Below are 19,815 nucleotides of genomic sequence, written 5' to 3' on the forward strand. Positions count from 1 at the left end.
CAAATCTTAAAGTGATTGTAAACGGTCACCATGTAAAACAACTCATTTAGTTTAAAATAGAAATGAAAGCAAACATTTTTGTATAGATAAAAAAAATACATTATAAATACCTTTGTTTTCCCTCTTTTTTATAAGTGATCACATTCCCTCTGTTCCGCATAAGAGCTGGGGGGAGGAGAAGCAGCAGCACACTGAGCTTCCCAGTGAATGGCTGTGCAGCGGGGGCATGTCAGGACAAGTCTGATCATTGGAGGAGAGCACACTAAGTTCCCAGCATAGCTAAAGAACTGTCCACACTGTGCTCTCCTGCTTGGCATGGTCAGTTTTTATTAGGAAAGTAGAGGGACTATCAGGAACACCAGCGATTTCACTTAAAGGAAGCAATACAAAGAGAACAGGATACTTTTTCATACAAGTACATGGTACAGCAGCCACATATCAGGAATAGCAAGTTTTGGGGTAACAAACGCCTTAAGAAAAATATACAATAATAGAACAGACAACAGGCAGATCTGTACCATCAGTACAAGCAAGTGTACAGTATGGAAATAAGAGCTCTGTATACATTCCTGCATGTAATACTTGTTTGAGATATAAGCATGTAGTGCTAGAATTCATGAGAACATGTCAACATGAGAAATAGTGTGCAGCATATAAGTGACCTGGTTTCTTCTTCTCCAGGGTTCTGCTGATTCCTACACAAGTCGTCCATCGTTAGACTCCGACGTGTCACTGGAGGAGGATCGTGAGGCTGCCCGCCGCGAGGTGGAGAGGCAGGCTCAGGAACAGCTCGAGAGAGCCAGGGTATGAACCTACCTTTTTAAACAGAATAATACTCAGGAGGATTTTTTCAATCTGTATATATTACTGTATTTTCACATCTCTAAAATATTAAGAATCCTGTAATGCTGAACCCACATTCATTGCACTTAAAGCGTATGTACAGCCAAAACTTTTTTTAGTTTTGCAACGTAGGAAAGGGTTAAGAGCCAGTTCACACCAGGAATTGCACAGGAACACGCTTTCGTTCCTGTGCAATTCCTGTGCTATTTGAGTGCAGTGCGTTTTCAGCCCATTCATTTGAATTGGCTGAAATTGCATTGAATCGCGCTAAAAGTAGTGCATGCTCTACTTTAAATAATGCACTGCAACGGGGCCGCATGGTACTTCTGTACCATGAGATCTGGTGCAGGTAAATGCACTGCATTTGGGGAGTTGTTAGCACTGCATTGACACCTACTGCAGATCACAAGTGCAGTGCTTTTTACCGGTAAACGCGTTTGGGTTTTGTTGTGAATGGACCCTAAAATCCCGATCAGTTTATTTTTTCTTCTATATCCCATTGGGGAGATCTCCTTTTACTTTCTATTGTAGAGACTCAACAGGAAGTAAGAAGAAATCCTGACAAAGTGAAGGGAAATCCTCCCGCAGACAGATGTCACCGAAACAGATTGCCTAGTTGAAAGGTTTACTCCCATCTTTCAATCCAATGAAAATTGTAAAATATTAATTTCCTATCTCTTTCTTGTTGACAATAGTGACCAGGAAAAATAGAGAGGGTGAATTTACTTAGTAGGGACACATTTACAACAAAAATCTGACAGGAGTTCTTATCCTTCCCTACTCTATCCAAAATAAAGCAAAAAAAAAAAAAAGATTTGACTGTAAATACACTTAAGGCTTCATATACACTAGCCTACACTAGCAGCTCCTAAACTTGAGTTTAGGTCAAAAGTTGAGCTCCTGAAGTTAAGTTTTTTTTTTGCCAAAGCTCCTAAACTCAACTCCATAAAAGCCTTATGTGTGTCAATGTATACATAAATTCTTTACAGAGTTTTTAGGAGCTGACGCATTTAGTTGGGCTTCAACCTCCCTCTCCTGAACATGGAAGAATCGCGTTCAGGATAGGAACATTTTGACTGCCGGTCATGGGAGAACACAAAATGATTTTGCCGCATTTTACCGCGTTTTGCGGTTTTCCATAGCTGTGGTAAATGTAAGCCAGTGTACATGAAGCCTTACGCAAACCTGGGATTTTATATGCAGGGCAAAGAAACAGGTTGGCTTCCTCACCACTCAATTCAGCTTCTACTTCTAAGTGCTTAAGAAGCATATAACTAAAGCTGACCATACATTGTAAGATTACTTCTAAACAATGTGGATGGAGGAATCTCCCCTGCATGGCTGTCAAAATACCTGAAAAGTGCCTGCATCTAATTGGATGCCACCACTGTTCAGCTGACAATTTTCCCACTAGAAGGTGCCAATAGGGCCACCAATGGTTGAATTTTAGATTCCAGATGAAGTTCACTTCATGAATGGCCAGCTTTACTCCTCTTTCTCTAATCTGATAATACTGGTGCTTGTTAATTAGCCCAGCCCTGTAGCATGGGGGACTCTGCTTTTCCATTTCTCAATCTCATTCTGCTTTTCTTCTCTTCTACTATATTCATTATTTTTGTTGATTCTACACTTTTGTGTTCTGTTCTGCTATTGGCAGTCAACTAGCCAATCAAACTAGGTTTGTCTACAGCTGTGCTGGGTGACTTCTGGGGTGATTGAGAGAAAATGGCTACTAAGATATTTATAGTCTGTCTAAAAATCATAAATTCCAACTTTCACTGCTAACTGGTCAGTCTATCTAAAAATCTTTTCATGTGATTTGTACTGAGGTAAGTACTGTTAATGCGCAGCCATTGCTGGCCTCTCTTTGTAGTTACTTGACTGTCATGCTAATCCATTGACTAGAAGGTACTGGCCAAGTATGCAGATCAGGAGTTCTGGCTTGCTGCATGTGTGTTCCAGATCAGTGACTTTTGCCTCTCATCTGGTCACTGTATATATATATATATAGATATATATATATATATATGGCCAGACGGGAACAGCGCCAATGTGGGTGGACGTACCAATATGTCCTCCTGCATTGGCCGCTCGTGCGCGCCCTCTAGAGGGTGCAGTGGTGGGATCTGTGACCACTGTGTCTGCCGAACACAGCAGATCGCCAATCATTGTACTGGGCTGCTTTGAGTGGCATTGGTACCATGTGATCGCTGTGACCAATCACAATGATCACAGTTACAGTAGTAAACAAGGTTGTCATTGTCATTACATCAGGATAGATTTTCCAATTAACAATATATATACACTGCTCAAAAAAATGTAAGTTACACTTTGAAAACACATCAGATCTCAACAGGGAAAAATATCACGCTGGATATCTATACTGATATGAACTGGGTAATGTGTTAGGAATGAAAGGATGCCACATCAATTGATGGAAATTTAAATTATCGACCTACAGAGGGCTGAATTCAAAGACCCTGAAAATCTTAGTGAAAAAATTATGCAGCAGGCTAGTCCATTTTGCTGAAATTTCATTGCAGCAACTCAAAATGGCACTCAGTAGTTTGTATGGCCCTCATGTGCTTGTATGCATGCCTGACAATACCAGTACATGCTCCTAATGAAATGACGGATTGTGTCCTGGGATATTTCATCCCAGGTCTAGACCAGAGCATCACTGAGCTCCTGAACAGACTGAGATGCAACCTGGCGGCATTGGATGGACCGAAACATAATGTCCCAGAGGTGTTCTATTGGATTTAGGTCAGGCGAGCGTGGGGGCCATTCACTGGTATCAATTCCTTCATCCTCCTATTAACACCAAAGAAGTCAAAACTGATCAACAACCCCCTCTGCTACTTAACTGACCAGATCAATATCCCAGGAGTTTAAATGACTTGAAGTTTTACTCTGATTAAAAAGTGTTCCTTTAATTTTTTTGAGCAGTGTATATATACCATAGTTTACAGACTACATACCTTTCACTTGGACTAAATAATATTTACTGATTTAGGTCATTTTTTAGCAAAGAAATGTAGCAGAATACAATTTGGCCCAAATATCTGAAAAAACATTATCTATTTGCAAAATTTTATAACAGAAACTAAACTTCAGCATTTGGTATTTCTTTGTTTCTATAACAAAAAATAAAAACCCTTGGTGTTTAAACGCTTTATCTGTCTAAAAATAAAAAGATAAAAAAGTATTTTGGGTACAATGTTGTGTAACAGGCCCAAAAGCTGAAAATTGACCTGGACTCGAACAGGGTGAAAGTGTTTGGTCTTGAAGTGCTTAAAGTATCATCATTTTTTAATTAATTAAATTTTTTTAGGAAGGGAGTCAGCGAATACAGCTTGCTCCTAATTATAATTGGATGATATTGAGCTTAGTCACTCAATGACTTCTCTTATATTGTGAGAGCTCTAGCAGATCTCCATATTTATCATTGCCTGATGAGCATGTTTCATTTTTAAGAGACTTTTTTAAGAGATGTTTTTCTCATTTGTAGAGTCACTGAGACCTTTATACAATGAACCAGCAAGGCCGCCAGCCCACCAGTTTACTTACCTTGTTCCTCCGGAATGACAGGCGGCGGTGGCTTCCCCCTCAGGACTTCTTCATGTCCCTTCTCGGCAGCCGTCTCCTCCCCCCTTCTTGGCCAATAGCATGCCTTCTCCTTTCGGGCAATCGTAAAACAGGTCTCAGGACCCGCTTCCTGATTGGCCAGGAGGAGAATCAGTGTGGCAATAGCGAATATTAATTCGCTATTGTCACACAACTGGGAGGGCTCAGGGCGCAGTGCTCTGCACCCCGAGCCCACCCTTTTTTGAAGCCTATTAGAGCCTCTGGCTCTAATCACATGCTTAAAAAAAAAAACCTATTGGAATCCATACGTCTGGCACCCCTGCATGTAGATTAGGGGGCCGGACACATGGATGGGGGGACGGCACCCCTGCGCCCCCAATGGACGGGCCGCCACTGATCTACATAAGAAATACCGCTATCAAAGACAATCAGCTATGAATGGATATACACTTTAGGCCTTCAATGCAATCTAGAACAAATGCATTAAAAAATCACCATTTAGGGTCCATCATTTACCAGTAAATATAGGATAGTATTTTCTTGTGACTTGGTGTAGTTTATTCTGGAGTGCTCTAGCTATTGGTCCACCTAAAGAAAAGTCTGTGTCTCTCTCTGCTTTATATCTGACCACTCCAAAAACAGTCCTGGGGCACCAGTCAGATGGTACAGATGATTGCTGTGATTTCTAGAGAATTTCATAGTAACGCTATAGTTCTTAAAAAGGTTGTAAACCTCAGAAAAAAAAAAAGAAGAAAAACCTGAAAGACAAAGGCATAATGAGCTAGTATGCATCGCATACTAGCTCATATGAAATACTTACCTTAGAACGAAGCCCCCTCAGTGCCGCCTGCTCACCGATACCACGGCAGACATTTTTGGCCGTCCTTCTTCCTGGTTCGCGTCCTCCAATGCAATGTAAATATCTCGTAAAAGGTCCAGGTTTAGGAGATATTTACAGTACTTATAGGTAAGCCTTATTATAGGCTTACCTATAGGCAAAAGTCATTAAGTAGGGTTTACAGCTTCTTTAAGAGGAACCTGCTAAGAAGTATCTGTAGCTGAATCAGCAAGGTGTCGCAACGAATGCACTGTTATATGGTATTACTTATGAAAGATTATATTTAGCCTATAAATTGTTAAGCACTGCCATAGGCAATTTGATCTACATGAAATTAGTGTATAGACCAATATTACCACTGGGAATAGCCCAAGATCATGTAATGATCAAGATGATCTTAAATTTCATATCATGTGGCCAAATAAAAAAAAATTACGCTAGTACAATCTGAGGGCTATAAAATTGTTTTCAAAATGGCAAAAATCATTTATATTTTCATCTTAAGAGCTCTTAGAAAACATTATTTGGGCTCATGTTGATGAGCATTGCTTTCCTGTGTTTCCTCAAGTATTGGAACATGTCAGAAAAATTCCATTGACTTTACTGAGAAATGCACATGGCAATTCAAAGGCTGGCTTTGACCTGTTTTGCATGGCGCTGTGTTTCTTTGGACACAGCATGTTTTATTAATTAAAGTGCTTTTGAATGACAGGCAAAGCAAGTCAAATCCTACTCTTTCCATTCGAACAGAGATGCATACATTTAAAGGAAAAACAGCATTTGACTAGAATGGCCATTGACATAGACAGTCTTGAAATTTATCATTTTAGTACGGTATGTTCCAGAATGTATTCTCAAGGTAGCCATATGACCTTCCACGAGGAAAGTGAGAAGTAGAGAAGTCAATGTCTAGACAACAGTTATTAGTTCAGATATTTCCTTTCTGGCTGTTGTAATTGGCTTTCTAATCCAGCATCTATGCAGATAATCAAGCTGTGCTAAATTAGTTCTTTTGACATTTTACTACAGTAATTCTCTAAATAAAATAAAATGATTTTGCTGTATGCACTGATACCACATTTGTAGTGAACTAATATGGGAACCAAAGGGTTGCAGTTGACCTTGCCTGTAAAATGCTAATGGTATAATCTGCAGTTCCTTCTTAGCTTTACAGTAAAACCTTGGATTGCGAGCATAATTTGTTCTGGAAACATGCTTGTAATCCAATGCACTCTTATATCAAAGCAAATTTTCCCATAAGAAATAATGGAAACTCAGCTGATTCGTTCCACAACCATTTATTCATAAATCCTTCTGTTTATAGTCCATATAAAAAGATTATAGCTGATGATAGGGTGTGTAACCATAAAATGTCCATCCACAAATGGCAGCCTCCACAAGGGGATTAGAAGCAAAATCCAGCCGGAGCTACAGAGTATAAAAGAGAAGAGAGGCGTCTCTAAGTGTAGCAATATGGTTAAATTTAATGAAGGTTCAACATTTAGAAACTCACATGGTTGAGGATTATATGCGGACCATCTAAGTATGCAGGCGTCTGGGGTAAAGCTGTTCACATAGACCGTCCTCTTCACCGCCGCCAATCTGCAATCAAGACCAGGAAGACTACCCTGCAGTAGAGTGATCTGAAAGCGAGGCTTGAAGCGCTCATGGAGCGCAGTGTTGAAGGAATAAGGTCGATGGCGGTGCGGAGGATGGTTTATGTGGACAGCTTTACCCCGAAAGCCTGCATACTTAGATATGCCTGTTTTATTCATCACAGTTAGAGGCGCCTCTCTTCTCTTTTATACTCAGTTGTGATGTGACGCTACTTGTATATCAAGACATCACTTGTTTATCAAGTCAGCATTTATAAAAAAAAATTTTGCTTGTCTTGCAAAACACCCTGAAACCAAGTTACTCTCAATCCAAGGTTTTACTGTATAAGGAAGTGATATGTGTAAGATTATTACCTATATTATATTCTGGTTTAAATAGCTTGCTTGTGCTTACTTTGTTCTGCTGTGACTTTGTGAGTGATATTTGTGACAGCTGCATTAGTTCTCTTTTTTGGGCTTTCTTTCTTCTATTTTCATCTGGTGATCCAGCCAGTAAGTCTGTTATTTTTCAAAAAAACAATCTCTCTTCAAGATGTATCAGTTTACAGGGATGGGACAAACCATTTACCACTGGCAGGGGTGCTTACAACAATCAGCTTTTATTTATTTATGTAAAACCTTTATCTTAAAGCGGAGTTCCACCCTAGTTGTACATTTTTTAATAAAAATACCCCCGGGACAGTCAGGGCTAGCACATTCCACAATGGCTAGCCTCTGATCTGTCCCGGGTTGCACTTACCTTTCAGGAGAAATACTTACCTTGAAATTGTCTTCTCCAGCGCTGCCATCTCGGGTGTGGGCAGCTTGAAGCCAGCGCGATCCTCTTCCGCGTCCTCTTCGGTCCTCTTCCTCCTTCTTCGGTCCCACGATGCACTGCACCGGCCCCGACGTCACTTCCGGGTCGCGCGCGTCATCCCTCCACAGCTTCTGGGCATGCCCAGAAGCTGTTTAGAAGGGAATGACGCGCGCGCCCCGGAACTGACGTCGGGGCCGGTGCAGGCGCAATGATTCCTGGGAGCGATGACGTTCAGCTCCCAGGAATCATTGCAAAAGCCAGGAAGTGACGAATCGCCGTGGCCGCCGAGGGGAGGAAGAAGGAAGTAAGGTGAGTATATTTTCTCTAAAAGGTAAGTGAAAAAAAAAAAAAATTGCGATTATCCATTTGTTTTTCAGGTGACCGGGAGCGAGAAGATGGAGGTAAGTATAAATTTCGGGTGGAACTCCGCTTTAAAAGGGAACAACTGTTTGCTGCAACTGTCTATAAACTGTGAACTGGAGCTTGGCTTCAATTTGTTGGTGTATTTAAATCTGCTAGTACATTTTACACTACCCTCCCTCCCAGATTAACAATGCTGCTGTCCAAAGGTGCCCCCTGTGCTCATTATTCCAGAGCGTGCGGCCTGTAATAAAGGAAGTGTGTTACTGACCATATCACCAGGTGAAAACAGAGGAAAAAAAGCCTACAAAAGAAAATGAATGCAGCCACCACATCTAATCATTGCTAAGCTGCAGTGCATTAATCTTTTTGTTTTGGGTTTCATACTGCTTTAACCTCCCTGGTGGTATGATTCTTTCGGATTTTAGGTGCTGAAAGCGGTACCATTATTTTGCATGTAATTCTTAAGAATGAGCAGCCCAAACCAACTATTTACATATGATTTTTTTTTTTACTGTGCGTTCTTCTTTATAACATCTTGGGTATGATAAAGTTTGAAATACAAAATCATAAATTATAATATAATAAAAAACTATAAATAAGTTGGTATGTATGTATGTATGTATACATACAGTATATATATATATATATATATATATATATATATATATATATATATATATATATATATATATATATATATATGTGTGTATACTGTGTGTATATATATATATATATATATATATATATATATACACATATGTGTATGTATGTGTGTATGTATGTATGTATATGTGTGTGTGTATATATGTTTGTGTATATGTGTATATATATATATATATATATATATATATATATATATATATATATATGTTTGTGTATATGTGTATATATATATATATATATATATATATATATATATATATATATATATATATGTATATATATATATATGTATATATATACATACATAAAAAGTACAGTAAAACTGCAGGAAAGGGCATTGCGGGGCAAACTAATGAACTAATGTGAATTTATTTTATTTTGCATTGTATCAGTGTGTTTGGTGTGTTTTACATTTGCATTTGCCGCCGGTTCCACCCCCCTGCGAACGTCACGTCGCAGGAGACGGAAGCCGGGGCACACAGAGCATCGGGAGGACGATCCGCCGCCACACACCGCCGGGATACATCGCTGAATCCCGGTGACAAGGTAAGTAACCCCTCTATCAGGATCCAGCGATCTTCCTAGCGGTACTCCGAGTGTGGCTTGGGATTAACACTTCTGGCACTGAAATTTAACCCCGAGCCTCACAATACCGCTAGGAAGGTTAACAAAGATCTTTGTGCATTTGATGTGTCATGAAATTGCAGAAGCATTGAGGGTAGCAGGAAACCAGGAAGCAGGAAACTAAGCTCTTCATGCACAGTGTGCATTTTTAAATATTTAATTTCCAAAATACAAGTTACAGAAAGAATATTCAGAACAAACAGTTATACCAGCAATTAGTAGTAGCCATTACCATCATAATACAGTATCTCACAATAGTTAGTACACCCCTCAGATTTTTCTAAATATTTTATTAAATCTTTTCATGTGACAACACTGAAGAAATTACACTTTGCTACAATGTAAAGTAGTGAGTATACAGCTTGTATAACAGTGTAAATCTGCTGTCCCCTCAAAATAACTCAACACACAGCCATTATTGTCTAAACTGCGGGCAGCAAAAGTGTGTACACCCCTAAGTGAAAATGTCTAAATTGGGCCCAATTAGCCATTTTCCCTCCCTGGTGTCATGTGACTTGTTAGTGTTACAAGGTCTCAGGTGTGAATGGGGAGCAGTTTTGTTCAATTTGGTGTTATCGCTCTCTCTGTCTCATACTGGTCACTGTAAGTTCAACATGGCACCTCATGGCAAAGAACTCTCTGAGGATCTGAAAAAAAAGAATTGTTGTTCTACATAAAGATGGCCTAGGCTATAAAAAGTTTGCCAAGACCCTGAAACTGACCTGCAGCACGGTGGCCAAGACCATACAACGGTTTACCAGAACAGGTTCCACTCAGAACAAGACTCGCCATAGTTGACCAAAGAAGTTGAGTGCACGTGATCAGTGCATATCCAGAGGTTGTCTTTGGGAAATAGATGTATGAGTGCTGCCAACATTGCTACAGAGGTTAAAGGGATGAGGGGTCAGCCTGTCAGTGCTCAGACCATACGCCGCACACTGCATCAAGTTGGTCTGCATGGCTGTCCTCCCAGAAGGAAGCCTCTTCTAAATATAATGCACAAGAAAGCTCGCAAACATTTTGCTGAAGACAAGCAGACTAAGGACATGGATTACTGGAATCATGTCCAGTGGTCTGATGAGACCAAGATAAACTTATTTGGTTCAGATGGTGTCAAGCGTGTGTGGCAGCAACCAGGTAAGGAGTACAAAGACAAGTGTGTCTTGCCTACAGTCAAGCACGGTGGTTGGAGTGTCATGGGGCTGGGCTGCATGAATGCTGCCAGCACTGGGGTGCTACAGTTCATCGAGGGAACCAAGAATGCCAACATGTACTGTGACATACTGAAGCAGAGCATGAACCCCTCCCCTTCAGAGACTGGGCCACAGGGCAGTATTGCAACATGATAACGACCCCAAACACACCTCCAAGATGAACACTGCCTTGCTAAAGAAGCTGAGGGTAAAGGTGATGGACTGGCCAAGCATGTCTCTAGACCTAAACCCTATTGAGCATCTGTGGGAATCCTGAAATGGAAGGTGGAGGAGCGCAAGGTCTCTAACATCCACCAGCTCCTTGATGTCATCATGGAGGAGTGAAAGAGGACTCCAGTGGCAACCTGTGAAGCTCTGGTGAACTTCATGCCCAAGAGGGTTAAAGCAGTGCTGGAAAATAATGGTGGCCACACAAAATATTGACACTTTGGGCCCAATTTGGGTATTTTAACTTAGGGGTGTACTCATTTTTGTTGCCAGTGGTTCTGACATTAATGGCTGTGTGTTGAGTTATTTTGAGGGGACGGCAAATTTACACTGTTATATAAGCTGTACACTCACTACTTTACATTGTAGCAAAGTGTAATTTCTTTAGTGTTGTCACATGAAAAGTTTTAATAAAATATTTACAAAAATGTGAGGGGTGTACTCACTTTTGTGAGATACTGTACATGGTACTCCTAAAAATGATCCTTGGGAAAATGTAAATGGGCAGCAGAGATGAAAAGCAGACCCCTAATATATGTGCTTACTTGCCTTATCCATACACTGGAGCCCTGGACGTTTTTCATTTTTTTAGTAATGAGTCTCTACAGCTCACCGCTTGGTTTTGCTGTCTCTTGCCCCTTCCAATAGGCCTTCAACCACAATGGACCAATAGAGAGACACAGGTGGGATAGGGTGAGGCTTAGTTCTCAACTTCGAAAGCTGCTCAGAATTTTCATTTAGAAAGTATGCCAGAATCCTCTAGATCGGGGGGCTCCAAACTGCTGGCCATGGGCCTGATGCGGCCCTTTGCTTGCAGTGATATGACCCTTGGGGCACTGTTCCTCTCACTGACAATACCAATGGGGCACTATTTCTCCCACTGATGCTGATGGGGCAATATTCCTCTCACTTATACCAATGACGGGGCACTATTTCTTCCACTGACACCAATGATGGGGCAGTATTCCTTCCACTGACACTAATGAGGGAGATTATTCCTCCCACTTACACCAATGATGAGGCACTATTTCTCCTACTGAGACCAATGATGAGGCACTATTCCTCCTACTGACACCAATGATGGGGTGTTATTCCTTCCACTGACACCAGTGATGGGGCACGATTCCTCCCACTGACACCAATGATGGGGCACTATTTCTCCCCCTAATACTAAAGATGGGACATTGTTTACTCCCACTGATTCCAGGACATTTTCCACTCCCACTTGCCACAATCTGACCCCCATAAAGTCTGAAAAACAGAAAACTGTCCCTTTGTTTAGAAAGTTTGGAGACCTTGGTTCTATGACTGCTTTCCAAAAATGGTCATATTAAAATAATAGAGGCTCCCTTTGCTGACCTCCCCTTTTGAGAAGGCTAGTCACCTGGTTGTAATACTGGTGCTGTAGTACAGAGTTCAGAAATTTTGGCACACATCAGGGCCGGAAGGTTTTACCCCTTAATGACCAGGCCAATTTTTGCGATTCGGCACTACGTTGCTCTACCTGACAATTGCGCGGTCGTGCGAAAACCAGCATGTGACCAGCGCCGGAGGTGGCCGAAACTCTGGCGGGCTCAAGGGGCAGCTGCTTTGGTCCCCCCAACAATGGGCAGCTTCCCTTTTTGCCCTATGTTAAAGATGGCCCGGGCACACATAGACATAATCAGGAATTTAGCATCTTTTAAAAGGAAATGGCAGCCATGGTACTTCTCTCATGACAGCTTCACTTTTAAAGTGACAACAGGGTTTATTTATGTATGTAAAAACATGGATACACAGGGGGAAAATAATGAATGTGCCTGGGACAAGTTCTGTCTCAGCAGTAACATCAGTCTGTATATGCAGTAAAGCATGCTTGTTATAATCACTGTGGAACCTAAGGGGTTAATCCTGCAGCCTCATAGTCAGAGTAGAATGAAAACCCTCCCTACAAGCTTTAACCAGTGCCAGGCCGGACACTAATAGAAGTCACAAGACTGCTATATACTGCTGATGAGAAAAGGTATTTTGCTATTTATGTATATTATATTTACTAAATTAATTGCATTTCCATGTTCTGTGTACTGTGGGAGACCAGATATAGTAAATGCAGGCTCCTGGGTTTAGTAACACTTTAATTGCCCGCAGCACCTGCACACATACTCTCTCAATTGTAACTTTCCATAATTCTCCATCCTACTATCTCTTCCTCCCATTTATAGCACCCTGATATTTTGTATTCTTATATTCTTTTACATCTTACCCTCATATCCCCTTCCCAATCCTCTGGAAATCTGAAATTGTAAAACTAACTGGTGTCTGGGATGCAGGAACAGTTCACTACATTTTAATACATGAAACTATTTGTCTTTTCCTTTAGCTCAAGCCAGTTGCATTTGCTGTTAGAACCAATGTCAGTTACTGTGGTGCATTGGATGAAGAATGCCCAGTCCAGGGAACTGCTATCAACTTTGAAGCCAAAGATTTTCTACATATCAAAGAGGTGAGAATGTGTACAGTGTTCTAACCATGCAAATAATAGCATAACTAAGCAGTGCTGGACTGAAGCTCGGAGAGCCTACTTGTGAATCTTGAAGAGCTCGTCGTTACATCAAATGGGGATGAATTTATATTTTTTTATGCTTTTTTAATTTCTATATTTTTTTTAACCCAATATAAAAAAAGGAATATATATATATATATATATATATATATATAGTGTCTCACAAAAGTGAGTACACCTCTAACATTTTTGTAAATATTTTATTATATCTTTTCATGTGAAAACACTGAAGAAATGACACTTTTCTACAATGTAAAGTAGTGAGTGCACAGCTTGTATAACAGTGTAAATTTGCTGTCCCCTCAAAATAGTTCAATACGCAGCCATTAATGTCTAAACCGCTGTGAGTACACCCCTAAGTGAAAATGTCCAAATTGGCCCCAAAGTGTCAATAGTTTGTGTGGCCACCCTTATTTTCCAGCACTTCCTTAACCCTCTTGGGCATGGAGTTCACCAGAGCTTCACAGGTTGCCACTGGAGTCCTCTTCCACTGTTCCATGACGACATTACGGGAGCTGGTGGATGTTAGAGACCTTGCGCTCCTCCACCTTCCGTTTGAGGATGCCACACAGATGCTCAATAGTGTTTAGGTCTGGAGACAAGCTTGGCCAGTCCATCACCTTTACCCTCAGCTTCTTTAGCGAGGCAGTGGTCGTCTTGGAGGTGTGTTTGGGGTCGTTATCATGTTGGAATACCCAGTCTCTGAAGGGAGGGGATTATGCTCTGCTTCAGTAGGTCACAGTACATGTTGGCATTCATTGTTCCCTCAATGAACTGTAGCTCCCCAGTGCTGGCAGCACTCATGCAGCCCTAGACCATGATACTCCCACCACCATGCTTGGCTGTAGGCAAGACACACTTTTCATTGTACTCCTCACCTGGTTGCCGCCACACACACTTGACACCATCTGAACCAAATAAGTTTATCTTGGTCTCATCAGACCACTGGACATGGTTCCAGTAATCCATGTCCTTAGCCTGCTTGTCTTCAGCAAACTGTCTGTGGGCTTTCTTGTGCATCACCTTTAGAAGAGGCTTCTTTCTGGGACGACAGCCATGGAGACCAATTTAATGCAGTGTGCGGCGTATGGTCTGAGCACTGACCAGCACTGACAGGCTGACCCCCCACCTCTTCAACCTCTGCAGCAATGCTGGCAGCACTCATACGTCTATTTCCTAAAGACAATCTCTGGATATGACGCTGGGCACATGAACTCAACTTCTTTGGTCGACCATGGGGAGGCCTGTTCTGAGTGGAACCTGTTCTGTCTGGTAAACTGTTGTATGGTCTTGGCCACTGTGCTGCAGCCCAGTTTCAGGGTCTTGGCAATCTTCTTATAGCCTAGACCATCTTTATGTAGAGCAACAATTCTTTGCCATGAGGTGCCATGTTAGACTTTCAGTGATCAGTATGAGAGAGTGAGAGCGATAACATTAAATTTACCACAGCTGCTCCCTATTCACACCTGGGACCTTGTAACACTAACGAGTCATATGACACAAGGGAGGGAAAATGGCTAAATGAGCCCAATTTGGACGTTTTCACTTAGGGGTGTACTCACTTTTGTTGCCAGCGGTTTAGACATTAATGGCTGTGTGTTGAGTTATTTTGAGGGGAAAGCACATTTACACTGTTTTTTTGGGTATGCGATTCCTTAAGGAGTTTATAGTTCAGTTTTAGCCATAATCCCTAAATATCTTTGAAGAAAGAGGTTTGGTGCCTCGAGTCAAGGTTTGTGGGACTTTAAAGGGGCTAATATACACAAAAGTATTCTAAGTATAAATATAATATTTATTTCAAAATAACATAAAAGAAATTATCATACATTTCTGGTTTAGCAGAACATATGTTACATGTGATGTATGGGCTAAGAACCCATAGGTGAGAGTGAAGGAGAATAGTATGAAAAAAGTGACATGGTGGAAATGTGACATTAGTCTCTCTCTTGTGGTCTAAACGTCTATGGTTGGCGTTGGATCTTTGTTTTGAGAGAGTATTTGGATTCCTACGCGTTTCGGCGGGGGGCCTTTGTCAAGGAAAAATGTCAACCATCTCTGCAAGATATGTGAAATGGTAGTAAGGGTATTTAGTTTTTTGACCATCCTGAGACATTTGTTTCATGGTAGGTCATGTGATACATACTTAGATAGAGAATTGCCTGGGCCTGCTTGTGGTCCTCCGGTCCTCATATGAATCAACAGGATAAAGCTACTGGGATGTATAAGGTGGCGGTATTAGTATACGTTTGTATGTTTATAGTACATGTGCCAGTGGTATTGGTTATGTACTTACTGGTTAAGTATATTCTCTAGACCAGTTGAGGGAAGAAGGTATTGGATCAACCCGTATTAGGTCAGGTCTGTATATGGAAGGGAGTATTTGGTTAAATATTTAAGAACAATATTTACTTTTATATGTTCCATATTGTTTTAGTACTTACTTTGTGACATAGGATTATATAAGCAATATTGGTTCCAGCATTTGTCCACTAGGTGGCGTGTTGTCCCGACTGGTCTTGTAATGCTATACAGTTCCAGTGGTCTCCACTGTGGGGTGCTGGTCCAACTGTTCCTGTTCTAAATATAGTGAACAGGAAAAGTCTTGTCAAAAGTGTATTCCAGTATAAAGATACCATCAGTGCATCTTTTGCACTATGGTATACTTACAGTTTTGTCCTTTGGTTAAGGGGGAAGAAGGGTGGAAGGTCCGAGTAGCGTGGTCCGAGCGTCCTCACCGTCCCTCAGCTCGAGGGAAGTGACGCCCTGTTTGAGATTCCCGGCCTTTTATATCGTTCACGCATGCGCAATAGACGCATGCTTGTGTAACAGAAGATCCTTGCCGGATGACGCGTCGCGGGTGCGCGCGCATCCTGTCTTCAATCTGAACGGTACATTTCATGCGGCCGCCGACACAGGAGGCGGAGTTTGGGTCCCAATTCAGGGTCCTATTGGCAGAGGATGATAGAAGGTCTGCTTAACTCCTTGTTCCCCGGTCTTGATCACCGGGGTTACCTGTGCCGGATGAGGTTTATTTGGGGGAGAAAACAAGCAGGCTTTTAAATTTTCAGGCGATGTATAGCAATTAGTGAATTGATTTATTCTAAATAACGTGCCATTTGGAAGCCAATTTTAGGCTTTTTTGAAAACATCCAAACGGGAGAACGCCATTTAGGTTATATATAATAGAAATAAGTATAGATAAAAATAAATAATAAAAAAATAGGTTATTTATTTTATTTATTTTGAGCAGCAATTAGTATAGAGCTGTTCATGTGTGATATGGATGAAACATGAAGTTCTTGATTTTGGTCAGGGAATGTTCGATCCCAGCAGGGTGTTTTTAGATGTAATATCGGAAAGTTCCGAAAGGGGATAGTGTTTTTCAAGGTAGGTTGTCCTCCATGTGTGGAGGGGGGTTTTTTTGAAAAATAAATATCTGACGTTAGGTCTTTTGTTACTGTGCCTCAATCTGTTTTCCCAGATACAAAGCCCTCCAAAAAGGGGCGGTAGCTGACATTTTCATTCAGGCCCGGTGGGTGGGCTGCATTTAGTTTCTTTATCCAGCGAAGTTCCATCTGGAGGAGCACTTTATTCCAATCCCCCCCTCTGGGGGGGATATGAATCCTGTCCAGTATGGAGAATTGGACTTTGGGCATATGGTTTTTGTGATGATTGGCCACATGGCGGCCTAATGGTAAATAAAAGTTGCTTATGGACATACTTTGTAAGTGCTGGTTAACTCTTATGCCGAACTCTTGTCGCGTTTTCCCTACGTAGAAGCTGCCACATTCGCACTCCATAAGGTAGACCACCCCTTTGGTCTTGCAGTTTGCAAAATGTTTTGGGGTGAACTGGTCTCCGTTTGGTAGTGTCTTATATGTGGATTTTTTGATAACTGAACATTGTGCGCATGATCCGCATGGGAAAGTGCCTTTAGTCTGGCAAGGATCCTTTTTGGTTTTAAACTCGCTGTGAACCAGTGTTTCTTGTAGTGAGGTTGTTTTCCGGTAGGTAACAAGTGGTTTTTCTGTTACCAATTCTTTTATATTGGGGTCTTCGGTCAATATAGACCAATTTTTTTGTAGTATTTTTTTTAATTGTTTATGTTCATTGGAAAATCGTAAAATCAACCTTGTTGGTTGTTCCGTTTTGGCCTTAGGGGCATGTTTCTTGAAGAGGATGTCCTGTCTGTTTTTTTCCTGGACTTTGTTAAATGCCTTTCTGAGGCACGTTTTAGTATATCCTCGTTCCTGTAGTCTCAAATTTAAGTCATATGCTTCCTTTTTGTAGTCCATTTCTTTTGTGCAGTTCCTTTTTAGTCTCAGGAACTGACTATAGGGGATTGATTTTTTTAGAGATTCCGGATGAAAACTGGTGGCATGTAATATTGTGTTTCCTGCCGTTTCTTTTCTATAAAGTGTTGACATCACGTTCCCTTGGTTGTCCTTATAGATGTATGTGTCTAAAAATGGAATTTTGGTTTTATGAAAAGACATGGTAAAGAACATGTTATGGTTGTTTTTGTTCATTTTTTCAAGGCATTTTTTCAAGAGATCTTCAGGTCCATTCCAGATTACTAGGATGTCATCCAGGTATCTTTGCCACAAGAGGATGTTTTCTGTGTATTCTGAGTTTTCTTCTGCTGTCAAAAATTCGTTTTCCCAGTCACCGAGGTATATGTTGGCGTAGGCAGGTGCACAACTTGTGCCCATGGCAACTCCGCAGACCTGAAGGTAATAATTTCCACCGAAAGAGAATGTGTTGTGGTTCAATATAAACTTTAGCATGTTCAAGATAAATTGGTTAAACTTCCTGTCGCGGTTGCTCTGTTGGTTAAGAGTTTTTTCTACGGTTTTTAAGCCGTGTGAGTGAGGAATATTATTATATAAAGCCTCTACATCTATGGTAACCAGTAATGCGTCTTTTGGAACTGTGAGGCCTTCCAGGATCTGTAGCAGGTGTACCGTATCCTTTGTGTATGATGTCAGTTGGGTCACATGCGGTCTTAAGTAGTTGTCTATGACTTGACTTGCCTTCTCCGTAATATTCCCGTTCCCCGAGATTATGGGTCTGCCGGGTGGGTCTGTTGGATTCTTATGGATTTTTGGCAGTGAGTAGAAGGTTGGGGTTCTCGGATGTTTTGTTCTAATGAATTCCCAGAGGGGTTGAGATATAGCCTTGTCATTATACGCGCTGTCTACTAGTTGGTAAAATTCCTCCTTGTAGTTCCCTATCATGAGAGGTGAGATGGCTTTATAGCATTTTTTGTTTTCCAATATTTGCATACACATATATTCATAGTGGTCGTTGTCCATCACGACGACGTTTCCTCCCTTGTCTGAGGGTTTGATAGTGATATTTTCAATCTCTTTTAATTCTTGTAATGCTCTCTTTTGTGCGCGATTTAAGTTGGTTGTTCGGGTGTTTTTTTGTATTTTTTCGACGTCTTTTGACATTTGCCTGACAAATAGCGCGATGGTAGGGTTTGTACTTAGTGGTGGGAATTTGTGTGACTTTTTCCGGAACATGTCAGTTGTTGCGGCTTCCTCTATTTCATCCTCACTATCTGTGGGTTCATCATTTTCTTCAGAGTCACTCAGGCCTCCTTCTTCCAGTAATAAGTTTAGGTCTCGGATGGCTCGAAATTCCGCGGCCGTCAGTGGTGTGGGTTGTTCCTGGGTTATTGGTTTTTTCTGGTGCAAGAATTTCAATAATAGATTCCGTGCGAATAAGTTAATATCCTTTATAGCCTCAAAAGTATCCATAGTTTTATTGGGGCAAAAAGACAGTCCTAGTGATAGTACCTCTTTCTGTTCCGGTGTTAGGTTGTAGGAGGAGAGGTTGATCACGTTCAGTCCCTCGGTTCCTCTGGTTGTTGCTCCTGTTGTACCTGTGTTAATGGTGGTTTGGTTTTGGTTTTGGTTTTTTCTCGGGCTAAAAAAGGCCCCTTTTGGGGTTGTTTTGGATTTTCATCCCTGTTTTTCTGGGATCTTGTGAAGATCTGGTAGTTGGTGGGTCTGCTGGTTGTGGGTACTTCAATAATTTCTTGTTCTTGGGTATCAAATTCCCCTGGTTCGTTATGTGTTCCCCATTCTCTTCTATCATAGTTCCTTTGCGAGTTTTGTTGATAATTTTTTGTTGTTTGGTTCCTACCTCTGCCTCTGTTGGTATCGGTCCCAGAGTTGTAGGATGATGAATCCGTAGAGTAGTTGGGGTTTTTTGTTGTTTTGTTCCTGTTTCTGTTTGCTCTTGATGTATTTGACCATCTATATGCTCTTCCTTGGGTAAATGCGTTTTTGTCTCGCCAGTATTTTCTTTCCTTTTTTTGTAGTATTTCTTTTCCATATTCCTCTAGGTGTGTCTTAAGTTTGGTTTCCTGTTCGCTATATAGTGGTGCGTTTTTAAGGGGGGTGAGTAATTCATATACTGATTTTATTTCCTCATCTAGGTTTTTAATTTGTCTCCGGTATTCCTCCTGTAGTAATATCATGAGGTTTTTGGAGCATTCATTTAAAGTATTT

The 19,815-nt window shown here is 41.1% G+C and overlaps 1 protein-coding gene across 4 annotated transcripts in view; it reads left to right on the forward strand.

Annotated features, from left to right (window-relative positions):
• The window catches only part of CACNB3 (calcium voltage-gated channel auxiliary subunit beta 3), a 399,535-nt gene that overhangs the window by 306,123 nt on the left and 73,597 nt on the right, over positions 1 to 19,815 (forward strand). For all 4 annotated transcript variants that reach the window (XM_082245623.1, XM_082245624.1, XM_082245622.1 and 1 more), the window contains 2 exons: positions 682 to 804; positions 13,112 to 13,234. In XM_082245623.1, coding sequence (XP_082101749.1) covers positions 682 to 804; positions 13,112 to 13,234 — 246 coding nt within the window. The remainder of the gene's footprint in view (positions 1 to 681; positions 805 to 13,111; positions 13,235 to 19,815) is intronic.

The sequence above is a fragment of the Pelophylax lessonae genome (genome assembly GCF_965119305.1).
Source record: "Pelophylax lessonae genome assembly, chromosome: 2".
In the NCBI taxonomy this organism is placed as follows: Eukaryota; Metazoa; Chordata; class Amphibia; order Anura; family Ranidae; genus Pelophylax; species Pelophylax lessonae.